This window comes from Lepeophtheirus salmonis, chromosome 13 (genome assembly GCF_016086655.4).
Source record: "Lepeophtheirus salmonis chromosome 13, UVic_Lsal_1.4, whole genome shotgun sequence".
Lineage (NCBI taxonomy): Eukaryota > Metazoa > Arthropoda > Copepoda > Siphonostomatoida > Caligidae > Lepeophtheirus > Lepeophtheirus salmonis.
In genome coordinates this window covers 24,316,030-24,328,887 of record NC_052143.2, presented here as the reverse complement: position 1 = coordinate 24,328,887, position 12,858 = coordinate 24,316,030, and the positions used below count along the sequence as shown (strand labels likewise).

Sequence of the window (12,858 nt, the reverse complement as noted above, 5' to 3'; positions counted from 1 at the left end):
GTCCATTTGATGTAAATATAATCAAACTTGCACCCTCTTTTGACACTCTTGAAAATGCGAAATATAATTGACCATGTGAAAATACTGGTTTTGGTATATATAAAGCAATTTTTCAAATGTTTGGCCCTATGGTTTATTTATTGGCATTGCCATTGCTAACTTGCCATGTTCCTTCTTCAACCATAAATGAAAATTGAAGATACAAACTAAGATGAACTCGCTCATTTTTTTCCTAACTCTATTTATTAATTCATAATTGATATATATTCTTCTCTTTTAAGACAAAGATTTTTCAAGAGAATATTACTGAATATATTCAATTCATGAATTACTCCTTGACACAAAGTAACTGATAATTAACCTAAATAGTTCTTTACATGACATTAATTTCTAGGAATTTTGAGAAAAGTGACGAACCTTTTTTATCATGAAAGTCAAGATTATTTTTATTTAAGAATGATTTCTTTTGAGCTCATAAATAAAGGCAACGACAACAGATGAATCTCTACCAAGACTTTCTCTCCATACAGTTTATAGAAATCTAAATACAATATTAATCGGAGACCTCTAGCTCCTTGTGCAATGAAAGGAAGGGTGATGCTTTCATAATGTATCGTTAATTTCAAAGTATTTTTGAGTTAGATACTCTTGGCTCATACTTTGTATCAATTTGACTATTATTTTTTTCTTTATAGAATGTGAATATTTAATACATATATGATGATATCAGATGGTCTTTTTAAATTTATTTTGTATATTGAAATCCATTTCAACTTATTGATCTAGTCTATATTTATTTCATTATGTTAGAATTGCAATTATATATTTTAGAATCCATGGGTTGTGGTAGCGAATTTCAAATTTATTTGATCACTGTTTTGAAAATTATAATATTAGCAAAACTCGGCCCCTTCAGTCACGGGATAAAAATACTGTGGATTTTCTCTTAAAACTTTATTTCCTCTATTGAACAAACCAAATTGGTTATTTTGTAACCCCATAATAATTTAAAAATTTCAGTAATTTGTCCAAAAATATATTGAACATCTTAACTCAAAATGAAATTTTTGAACTATTTATACTAATTTAACAAACAGTTGCTCCATCTCTTCAAACATAGTGATTTCTTGCGTTTGATACATGCTACCATTGATTTCTGATTACAATTCTAATTCGCACATCCAAAAGCATTTTTCTGTTCCATGAAATATGCCCAATGTCTTATATGTTCAAGTCGAGAGGCGATTGATGGTTCAGGTTTTGGAGAAACACTTGCCCTTTTGCAGGAAGAGTCGCAGACAAATTTGGATTTTTTCGGTACTTGTGAGCTTTTAGAATATCATCTGATATTATCTCTCTCAATGTAAATAGATCTTTGATAGATTTAAGATCTTTCTTTCTGTATTTCCCCGAGCAATTACATGCTGCCCTGTCAATCATGTGAAATATTGCACGAAGTGTCCAAAAGCGAGATCGAATAAATATTCTGTATATGAAAATGAACTGCCTGATCTAATCCACACCACCCATATAGTAGTTGTATGTATGTAATCTTTTACTATTTCAAGTCTTGGAAAATCAAGATAATTTTATGAAATTTTATCCTATCGTCAAGCAGTAGTCTCTTCACCAAAACCCAAAAATGAGGTTGTTAAAGTCATATCTTACCTATAATCATAACTTTCACGGCCTTTTTTTGCTCAATTCTTTCTCAGTCAACAAAGGACACTTTAAAATTATGTTACTTGTGATTGTTCCAACGTAGAAAACTCCTCTGTTCTTCAAAGGGCGAAAAAGGGAGTGATGTGAAATAACTATCGAATGCTAATTTGAAATTACAGTCTGGGAGTACATTGCAGAGCTATAGGACAACAACTGCACCCAACCCGAAACTCTTCAGATCTTCATCCATAGGTGTTGTTTTACAATGGTAAGCAAAGAAATAATTACAAAGACCATCAATAAAGATTTTGAGTCATTGTGTCCAATATAGTAGGCCGTAAATACTGAACACACTTATATAGTCATAACGTGCAACCTATGTCACATAATGTAAAAGTTACTTCTAAGTCACAGTTTCCAATACGCTGGACAATAAATGAGTTTTTTTGGTCAATGAGTATATTTCATTCAACAATATTATTACTTAATATCATAGACTATACACTGAAGTAATAGTGTAAACACAAAAAAGCTAATTACTCATTGCAAGAATTAGGAAATATTGGCAAATACTAACTCTTAATGGAACAAGTAGAATTTACAGCCATACTTCACGCTGTCTCAAGATTAACAGTCATATAATTGGCAATATACAAGTTCAATACGTGGGACAGAATGATTCTCATACTTGTTTGGTCCCAATTTCTATTTATAAGCGTTTTAAAAATGTCCAATATATTGGACGAGGGGACTGAAGGGGTTAGGGTTAAATATATAGAAATTATTTTTGATTTCCACACTATTCAAACAATTTAATAATTTAGGAAGATGAAATACTTAAGAAATGTGAAGATGATGATTCTAAAAATTTGAAGAATTTTTAGATAGGAATGGATAGGACCATTTTTGAACCTATGATTGACAATGAGAGTTTAAGGGATAACAATCTTTAAATAATTTGTCGCTATTTTGTAGAATTGTGATAACTCGATTTTGACGATTTTTTTAATGATATATTAATTTAAATATTTAAAGTTATAACCAATTGTCGATTTGGAACAGATGCCATTTTATTGACTTGTGATAACTCAGTTATATTTAGCAGAAATATATAACAGCGAATGGATTTTCCACATAAGTGTCCCAAAATTGGTAATTATTGTGAATATAGTTCAAAAGTTATTAGTAAATTGAAAAGTCAAAATTCTTGTTTTCTCTACTGAGAAGTGGCGAAAACTAGTTATCACAAGTCTACAAAACAGCGACGAATTATCAATATAATTTTGTTATATGAAAATACAACTTTTTGTTTCACTCTCTATGTATATAATAATTAACAGTGCTCTCTGAATGCGTAGATGAGAAGCCTAATTCTTCCCCTTATATTTATGTCGTTGTTGTTTTTTTGTCTGTCCACTCTTTCCCTTGAGTCCTTTACTACTGAGTAAATTAAACCTATTGTCTAATAGTTGCCTTGTAACTTTGCACTAAATAATTCATGATTACTTTTCAATTTTCTTTAGATAGAGAATGTACATCATTACTTAAATATTATGTATATTTTTATAACAAAAAACCCCATCAGTATAGGGAAGAAATCAATAATATATTAAGAATAAGTGGATATTATGTACTAAATATGAAATGCTCAGTTGAAAAACATAAATTTGAAATAAGACCTTAATTTGTTATTTACCTTGAATATAGAGTTCATTGTAATTATTTTGTTTTTAAAACCGAAAATGATGCATTGAATAAGTCTCTGTTGGCTTCTGATTTTTACCATTTTCACCCGGAGAGATATACATATTTTAGTAGATAATTGAATAATACTCAAGAAATCAAATTTTATAAAGCATCCCCACTTTTTATTGCCTTGAATAGTTCGTAATACAGACCAATAATAGCAGTTCTACAACTAATAATAGGAAGGATTTTGAAATTTCCACTCACTTGACAACAATCATAATAACGAAATAGCATTTGCATGTGCAAAATTAAACCGAATGGATCAATAAGATAAAAAAAAATTAAATAACTGAGAAATAAGGAATGTAAATTTTGAAGAATATCATTGATGGTTTATTATTTTTTAAATCAATAATAAAATAATCGTATTACTTTTTTGTTACCTTTTAAATATTGTTTTCAGTAAAACAACTTATAATTAAGTAGTATGACAAACATTTAATAATTTATCTATTTCGTGCAGATCCTAGGTAAATCCACGGTGATTAAATTAAGTCAAGATACTTTACCAGTCAAAAAAGTATTCGCAATATTTAGAAAAATATTGATCACGTGGTTCACTTTGATTTCGCCACTTGGTTTATAGTTTTGTGTCTATCAATCTGTTCATCTGATTAAGTTTTCTTAGCTTATATTCAGCCATACATAAAATATTAATTATTGTTAAGAAATAGTAATTTGTAATCATTTGATACATAGCAGCCCAAATACGAAACAAAATTTCTACTTAAGACCCACGTACGTCTGCCATATATATATAAAAGGAGTAGACTAACACCAATAATTTTATTATCTCTGAGCAGCTACTACACAATTCATCTTGATAAAGGGATCTAGGGTCAAGTTTAATATAAATATATTTTTTTTGTATTTATATAAACCTTTCTACTCTAACTTATCAGTCATAATCCAGGAAGAACTATATACATATACATATTTATCCTGCACAATCCTTAAGTTATAATATCCAATTATCAGAATTGACGTAAATATTTGTTGATACATAATATAATTTAATGAAATTCTTATATAATAAATAATAATCAATATCCTATATATTATTTACAAATAAACTAACTACACGAAACATTATTCATGTAAAATATCTTTTAGGAATAAAGTCGCAATTTACTTGGGTCAAGTAGTTTTGAAATCTTGAATAAAATGCATACGTATGAAACTATACGGCATAGTCAAATTGTGTGTTGTACACATATAATGTTTACATATACATCAAACGTGGATTTATTAAGATATTGAGTGTGAAAAAGGATGAATCTACAATCATCTGAAGAAAATCCAGGATGCAAGGAAAATAGAACTGATCCTGAGGAAATAGAAGGCCTTGAGCGTTGGTATGACTTTACAACACATACATGTTTCTACTATATTTTTTTCTATTTTAGTAATGAATTTTATAATATTGATCTTATTATTAGTTATGCTCTAGATACTGCAGCCCTTATGGGTGGAAATGAGTATCTTGTATTTGAAATTATCGACAAACTAACGCAATGCACTTATAATAAAGAAGAATCCTTGGCATTAAAGTGGGCTCTCTCTAAACTATGGACTGACGAAGAGGGAACAAACGAATTTCTTAAAACCTGCGATCTTAACCAAGGGCATCTCCTTGACTTCTTCACACCCCAAATGAAGGAGAGTTTACCTAGTATGTATAATCGCTAGTGTTGTGTCAACTTGAGCCATTGAGGATTGACTCAAGTCGATTAATTAGATAAGTGATTTTTTATTGATGAAAAATGACTTCATTAATTAGCTTAGGATAGTCTAGACCAATGAGTTATTATACTTATTCTTAGTATAAGAACTCATTGGCTAGAATGTCACAATCGGGGGGTACCCTCACTATTCCCCTGAGGAAGCCTCAAAATATGGGTGCCTGCTCACGTCGAGTTTTTAAGGCAGCACTTTGTGAATATACAGGCTGGGATCATAGAAAAATAGGGGAGAAAACGGCGTGTACCGAATTTTGAATGCTGAGTGTTGGATATCGGTAAAAATAAACAGATTGCTGTCTTATCAGTCCGGTATTGATTAATTTTATGAGTCCTAGGACCGTTCCTCATCTGTATTTTATGGTAACTTGAAGTTTTATCAAAATAACCACTTTCAATGAGATGAGATATCTGATGTTTAAAGTAAAAGGTGTGTATAAAAAGATAGCTAGGACTACACAACCGATTAATCGGTCCTTAGGATCGACTGCTGATGAATGGTGATGATATGGACCAAACCAAATAAACTTAATTAGGTGGAGGGAAAAGACTGATTACTAGTTCTGATCCAATACTAGATATACCTCATACTCGCAGAATCTCCCTAATATATATTAGAAATTGCATCTAATGACCAGTGAGAGAACCATGTTGAGTTGGAATTTTTTCCAGCATCTTGTATTAACTACCACTGTTTATTATTTAGAATCCCTAAAATTGTTAAAAAGTATATTAAGTCTCTCTGAGAAAAATCTAATTTGGGTCTATAAAGTAGGTTAAATTGATATTGATTAGAAAATAACTTAGGGACACACCACTAAACTCAAAATATTTGATGAGGAATTTAGGCATACAAATCATGTCGACACAACACTAATACTTGATCAATATTAGTAATCGTAATATCCAACATTAGAACATATTTATAGTAATTATCCATTACATTAACAGGAATTGTCGCAACTGGCTTACTATTTAGTGGACGCTATGACGATACAAAAGTTTATCAAAATATAGATGATCCAAATAACAACGTAATCGCCCTTAACATGATGCACCATAACTTCGAATCCCCTATTGGAAAAACTATGAATGGAACACTCTGTAATCAGATAGCTCTTTTATATTTTAGTCCACCTGAAGACCACAACTTAGCTCAACTATCACCACGAAAAGAGCGGAGGAACCAGGCAAGAAGGATAAGTGAAAGTCTCGCTTTGGAAAAAGAAATGCTATCCTTAATCAATGTATTCGCCATTTTCCCAATACCTTAAAAGTAAACGACATGTTACATGGTATGACTCAAGTGTATTTTTATTGTATTAACAAAAAATAAAAATAAAAATAAAAAATACAAACATTTATGTTTTATTAAAATTTAAATGGCATATTGAGCCATTAATCTATTGAAATCGTTTTCTCTGTCATGGCAGTCTTTAATGAAGGAATGATGTGGATCGTGATCTTTTAATTGCGTCATATATCGATTGTAAACCTAAATGAAAAATATAAACCACACGTTTTATGATGAACATAAATGCATTATAGGTATGTATGCTACCTCAATCGGCTTGCCTGTCTGTTGAGAAAGTACCATCAGATTAATCAAAGTGTCAGGATTGTCTGAATCTTTATCCAGAGCTTCTTGTAATGCAGCCTCAGCTTCTTCAAACTTCTCCTGAGCTAAGAATGAAGCTGCTTGGCCATTTAGAAGAATAGGAGTAGAACCAAACTTTTCTATGAGTTCTTGATATATATAATAAGCTTCTTGGATTTTTTCACCGCCCTAAAAAGTTAAAAAAATATTATTACTATATTAATTTTGAGCAAGTATAATAGCGTACAATGGCCATGTTCACCCATGCTTGGGCTAACTGTGTGAGAGTAGCGTCGTCATCAATATCTTGTATAACTTTTAACTCCTTTTTGGCAAGATCTAGGCGATCCATTTTCAAAAGAATTTGTAATTTAAGAGCGGCTATTTCCAAATTGTCATTTCCAGAATAGGAATGAAGGACTCGAAGAGCGTTTTCATAAAGTCCTTCGTGGGTATAAATACTAGCAGAAACTAATGCAGAAATAGGACCCTCAATGTTGGATTTTTCCACTTCTGAGAGGATTTCCTCCTTGCACGAATTTTTGTTTTCGGAGTATTTAGAAAGGGTCAAAAGAGGGCGCAAGTTCTGATGAGAATCCTCATCAATTTCATTCCGAATGACCCCAAATTTACGCATGGCAATATAGCCACGATACATAAAAGCATCCTTCTCGACGGACACGTCAGGATCCGAGACCTGAAACAAAAAGTATTTGAATAAATACAGACTCAGAACAAAAAAATAGATAAACTATGGAAAGAACCTTTAATTTTTGGGCTTCCTTCACGGTATTAGCGAAATTACCGATATAAAATGCATTCTTCACATCAACTAATTCGTCAACTTCGGACATTTCTCTCACTAAGTTTAACTTAAGTTAATTAACGAAATGATGAATCAAAGACAACTCTTATTATGATATTTGACGTGTCAAATTATCCAATGAGCTGAAAGCAGGGGTACCAAACAGAACCTAACATATAGCCAGTTGGGTATCAATAGTTATGGAAATTAATAATTATTGCTTGTCTGTTATTATTATTAAATGATGTGAAATCAATAATCATATATATATTTATCTCGATTTATAAGGCTGGCTGGAGTTGGTTGTGAAGAGAAGGAGCAAAGGGGTCTATAATAATAATATTAAATGTAAATTATCTTATTTCATTATTAAATTTGATATTTATTAAATTATTATAAGTTAAAAATGTATCTTCACTCTTCAGATATTCATCATATTTCTCCTATAAAAAGTTTGTTCTAACACTATTATAATTATTAATTACTCTTTCAGTAAAAACTGTAGCATTTGAGTTAAAAATATAGTTATTAATTACAATAAATAATTAATTGGATGAGGGTCTAGAACAAGTTACTATTCAACAAATGTTTATGTACATATTAACTTAAAAACCTACTTATAATGAAATATACAAAATATTTCAACAGGTAAGTCAATGTTGTGTGGGATGAAGTATTTTTTAATATTTCTTTATCTCAAGTAAAAGGAGGTATAGTTTGACTAACATTGATGAAGGCCAAACCATTCCCAAATAATAGTATTGTTTTAAATCTGCTTTATTCATAATGAACGTATTAGTGCCTCAAATTATTATCTGTATCTTTTGTTTGTGGTGAGTTAGCAAAGTATTCCTTTAGTCAAATACATATATATCACATTTAAATTGTTTTTCATGAATAGCCAGTTGACTCAGGGTGGTCCCACAGTCTATAAATTGGACAAGGATGGCGCAGCAGAGCCAAAACTACAAGCTGTATGGTCTACCGCAATCCCTTTAGAAGAACTTCCTCAGTATAAAGTAGGTCTTGGATTTGGTCTTGTTGATAAAGAGGAAAAACTACGCCAGAAGAAGTACAATTTTGGATTGATCACTGCCAAAAATAAACATAGATTCTTTGCTCCTGCTGGAGTACGAGAACTCACGAAAGAGGAGTTTGATAACTTTGCTTCCGTATAATTGGCTCAAGAAACCATAAATCATAATACGCCAATTACTACCATTAAAATCTTTTCTATAATGCTGTTTTGTTTAAAGAAATATAATTTTGTTAAGTGATGATTTAAAAAAAGTATGAATATAATTGAGTAACATTTAAATCCAAAAGTAACAATGTACCTACCTTAGAAAAAAATTTATATCCTTTTAAATTTATATAAATCATCATAAATAAATATAGCTATACATAGTTTATTAACTTATCGTTTTATACTAAAAAAAAAAATATATAGTAATAGTTACAAATACAGATGAATTATTAAAAATCTCTTTAAATTTACTGATACAAAATCCACTTTTTGTTGTGAAGATATTACGCGGAGGTATTATCTTCATTTTAGAATAACTGATTCATATATAAATGGATTTAAATATTTATTTCATTATTGAAGAAATCACTGAATTACGGATATGGATTTTGATCTGGTTATAAATTGATTTGATGTATTTTGAAATTATTTATTAAATTATCATCAAAAATCATCATTTAATCATTAGATTAAATGATGTAGTGATTCTTTAATTTACTTCCCTAATTCTTCTTTATCTATATATATAAAAGAGAGATTGTGTGTGTGTGTGTGTGTAGATGTTCTGTAAACATTCGTTTCCACACTGTTGAATTTAGGGGGCTGAAATTTTGCATGGGCCCCTCTTTTGAGCTTGGACGTGCTAAGACGGGGGTGTCGATTTTTCGGGGCTGATATAAGGGGCTCTATTGCTATGCCAAAAACACAAAACCCGTTTTTTTTGCAGCTCATGGAGACTAGATAGGGGTTTAAGTAATTTATCAAAAAGAGATTGACGTTTCAAAGAAGAACTATACGAATAACTACTTTTTCTAAATTTATTTAAAATCAAAAAAGTTCTGGGCAAAAAAATAAATCGGTGAAAATTACAATTTCGTTTATTTCATGTGCAAAAAAAATGAATTTCCAATGGAAATGGGATTAGTAAATATAATAAAGCTTGTAGAAATTTGTCTGGAGATTGGTTTGCATATAAATTTGCCAAATAAAAGTTGATATTTAACTGAAATATCTGTCATTTCCATAATAATTTTTCAATTTTTCACTCATTACCCCCCCCCCCTTTTTTTCATCAAACGTCAATTTTCAATATTTTTAAAAGAAATACCACAAAACGATACATTTTGGGCTAAAATTTGAGAGTCTATCGTAGTAAAGAAATATATTTAATTTCCGGAACATTCTGTTGCATAATTTTTCCAATATTTGCAAAAATGAACCAGTTATCAAGGGTTATTTTTTCGACAACATTATTCTTCACAACTTTTTTGTTTTTGCAATTACAAAAAAAATATTGGTAGATTTTTGTTTCTTTTACAATTCCAATAAATGCAATTAACAATTTTTTTTGCAAAATTTGCAATTTACTTCGCGAATTTATTTTGGGGGATTTTTTGAAGTACATAGAAAATGTACTTCTCATCTAGACAATATTTTAGATGCATATATGTTGGTTTGTTATTTCAAGGTTATAGCACATTATTTTTTTTTATATTCATAATTATAATACTAAGGTTACAAGAAGTTATAATAAGAGTATTTTTTTTTTTTTGGGGGAGTGCCTCTACATTGACTTCAGTAAATTTTCCTTCTTCTCTTGATAATGAAAAAACACCTTGTTATAGAGTGCATACTTATTAGAATGACAAGGACTATTTATTGAAGCGTTCAGCTGATGAACAATAAAGAAACATAAGGATCAAATCATTCAGTTATTATGTTAACATTACCCTTTCAGTTATCAATAATATTTCTTAAAATCTTAATAAATGAATAATTAGTGATAAAATAACCTTCTAATTTTTACAAAAAGAGTTCGGTATTAGGTAAGTTTATCGTAGTGGATATCATTGGAACTTGATGCATTGATATTTTTTTATTCGTAGAGTTCAATGCCTGCTTGCATTGCATTCAATTGTACTTCAAGAACACCGGATTTTTCTAGATTCCTAGAGCACGATCTTGCTAGTAAATTGTGGAAGACATGTGAAATTAACCACAATTATGTGAAAATAAGCTATTTTCCATAAGTAGTTTTATAACTTTATAAAACAATCATATGTTTTGGCATCCTTGTTATTTGTTACTTAATTTCCATATATTTTATAACTATCTATTTTCAGATGTCCAAAAAATCCAATGCTTCTAAAGCCGTCGCCAAGATTGGAAACAAACTAAATGGTCAAGGATATGTTTTAAGCACTTCAAGAACTCTGATATCATTAAGCACAAAGTTAAGTGCACACTTGTTAGTTGTTGATGGAGCACTGTCCCTATTTTCGACTTTTCAATGCACTTAAAAAAGTGGAGTCCCATCGATGAATCTTAATGGGAAGAACTTATGAAGAAGACAGTAGTAAAAAATGAATTCTGATGACATGATTGAAAAAAGACCAACTGTAAATATAGTCATTACTCATACATATGCCTTAATTAGTACTATGGAATCCTTGGGGGGGGGGTGAAAAATTAGAGCAAAAAGAGACATCCTGAAATCAAGATAGCATTCATATTTGATAGTTGTCATGTCTTATTCAGTTTAAGAATCAATCATTTGAAAAATATTAATAATTGGTTAAAAAACTTAATTTTATTATCTAATATTTTTTAGATTAAATGATACTTCATTGATTACATGTTTATTTGTCTTATATATTCTAAAACATTTTTTTTATAACATAAGTATTTACGAGAACAAATGAGAATATTAGGAATTTAAAGAAAAAATCAATTATGAAAATGTTCTTCATATTGTTCTCATAGGCTTCATGCGATTCAAGGCGAATTTAAACACCAATACTGGAGATTCCTTTAAGAGATCATACTCCTTCCTAAGAGTGAAAATTGGGATTGATGAATTATTGTAACAATGAACTATTTCGCATTTTCCAGATTTCGTATTTATACTTTCCATTTGGATAAGAGAAAAGAGGAAAATTTGAACTATGTTGAGTACCCTCATTATCCATTAGGCCCCTAAAATCACATTATTAAGTCAGACGAAACGGCTATTTAGTGTTTTGATCCTTTTGTAGTCTGTATTCATCAGCTGTCTCTCCCTTCAGTTTTTTCCTTAAGTAAACACTATATTTTTTATCTCTATGCTTCCAAGATATATAGAGCCAAGGTAGTACAGAGACGTTTTCCATTCAAACTACCAGTGCAAAAAAGGCAAAATGATGTCACAAAGTAGGTCTTTAGTATAAAAAAATAATTTTCGTTAATAAATAAACTATATATTTATAAATAGCTTTGAAAAAAGTTATTAATAAAAGTTAATTATTATAGCTACTTTTCTTAATATATTTTTTTAATATACCTAATAAGAACTACATATCAATTAATATAATAATCAGGAAAATATATCCTTCTTCCATTAAAATGATTGTCAGTAGGATAATCTTGTTGATAAGATTTTACAACTAATTTACTATCTTCTTTAGTATTGTTAATTCATCAGTGTAATAAGGTTGTAAAGGAATCATTAAGAATGGCTGAAAGTATACATCTATGTTCGGATTCATCTCCATGCCCGATGGGATGTCTTGAATTGTCCAAGTTCTCATGAGTCATCCTACCATTCATTCCCATCTTATCCTCGTTTGAGAAGAAATTAGGCTCAATTATGTATGAGGAAGGATCCATTTAATCTTGATACTTCATTTATATGCAGCATATATTTCAGTGATGATTCGTTCGAGATTTCCACGTTAATGTATCAGTTGATTCCTGAAACAAATTTTAAAAGAGTGTTTAAACCTAAATCCCTGCCAAATATCAATTCCCCAAAATCTATTGAAAATGAAAAGTCCCCAAGAACTCTTAGAGCAGAGCAAAAGGAAAAAAGTGGGATATTGAGTCATTTATTGGAATCCCCGATAGTACCTTCTGTTAGTCGCCATAAGGTTAAGGATCTAAAAAAGCAACTAAAAGACTACGGCTTACTAGTTACTGGTAATAAGATTGACCTTGTGAATAGACTTGAAATGACCAAGGAAGATAGTATTAAAAAGAAGGTGTCTATTGAAATTTTGAACTTTGTGGAAGAAACTCAAGAATC

General features: G+C 30.2%; 2 protein-coding genes and 2 long non-coding RNA genes across 6 annotated transcripts; 3 read left to right on the top strand and 1 right to left on the bottom strand.

Moving 5' to 3' along the window:
• Nucleotides 1-4,316: 4,316 nt before the first annotated feature.
• Nucleotides 4,317-6,673, top strand: LOC121127804 (uncharacterized). Of its 2 annotated transcripts, XM_040723325.2 has the most exons (4): nt 4,317-4,396; nt 4,525-4,766; nt 4,851-5,083; nt 6,102-6,673. In XM_040723325.2, the coding sequence occupies exons 2-4, from the start codon at nt 4,684-4,686 to the stop codon at nt 6,422-6,424; spliced, it is 639 nt and encodes a 212-aa protein (XP_040579259.1). In that variant the 5' UTR covers nt 4,317-4,396; nt 4,525-4,683; the 3' UTR covers nt 6,425-6,673. The 2 variants fall into 2 exon arrangements, with proteins under 2 accessions (XP_040579259.1, XP_040579258.1); XM_040723324.2 differs by lacking the exon at nt 4,317-4,396 and having other exon boundaries at nt 4,598-4,766; nt 4,818-5,083.
• On the bottom strand, nt 6,439-7,735 carry epsilonCOP (coatomer subunit epsilon). The gene is made up of 4 exons (XM_040723323.2): nt 7,512-7,735; nt 6,995-7,444; nt 6,712-6,936; nt 6,439-6,645 (listed from the first exon to the last, which is right to left on the bottom strand). The coding sequence occupies exons 1-4, from the start codon at nt 7,599-7,601 to the stop codon at nt 6,529-6,531; spliced, it is 882 nt and encodes a 293-aa protein (XP_040579257.1). The 5' UTR covers nt 7,602-7,735; the 3' UTR covers nt 6,439-6,528.
• A 512-nt stretch (nt 7,736-8,247) lies between these two features.
• On the top strand, nt 8,248-8,968 carry LOC121128329 (uncharacterized). Its single transcript, XR_011783114.1, has 2 exons — nt 8,248-8,385; nt 8,454-8,968. It is a non-coding gene; the product is annotated as an uncharacterized lncRNA (long non-coding RNA).
• Nucleotides 8,969-10,424: 1,456 nt separating this feature from the next.
• Nucleotides 10,425-11,219, top strand: LOC121127378 (uncharacterized). Of its 2 annotated transcripts, XR_011783079.1 has the most exons (3): nt 10,425-10,624; nt 10,685-10,752; nt 10,922-11,219. It is a non-coding gene; the product is annotated as an uncharacterized lncRNA (long non-coding RNA). The 2 variants fall into 2 exon arrangements; XR_005867817.2 differs by lacking the exon at nt 10,685-10,752.
• Nucleotides 11,220-12,858: the final 1,639 nt, after the last annotated feature.

What these genes read in the sequence shown, in the direction of transcription:
- LOC121127804 (XM_040723324.2), top strand. Translation starts at nt 4,684, where the DNA reads ATGAATCTACAATCATCTGAAGAAAATCCAGGATGCAAGGAAAATAGA. An exon ending in ATAGAAGGCCTTGAGCGTTG is followed by an intron (nt 4,767 to 4,817) that starts GTATGACTTTAC and finishes TTTCTATTTTAG; the next exon opens with TAATGAATTTTATAATATTG. An exon ending in AATGAAGGAGAGTTTACCTA is followed by an intron (nt 5,084 to 6,101) that starts GTATGTATAATC and finishes TTACATTAACAG; the next exon opens with GAATTGTCGCAACTGGCTTA.
- epsilonCOP (XM_040723323.2), bottom strand. Translation starts at nt 7,601, where the DNA reads ATGTCCGAAGTTGACGAATTAGTTGATGTGAAGAATGCATTTTATATC. An exon ending in CATGGGTGAACATGGCCATT is followed by an intron (nt 6,937 to 6,994) that starts GTACGCTATTAT and finishes TTAACTTTTTAG; the next exon opens with GGCGGTGAAAAAATCCAAGA. An exon ending in AGACAGGCAAGCCGATTGAG is followed by an intron (nt 6,646 to 6,711) that starts GTAGCATACATA and finishes TTTTTCATTTAG; the next exon opens with GTTTACAATCGATATATGAC.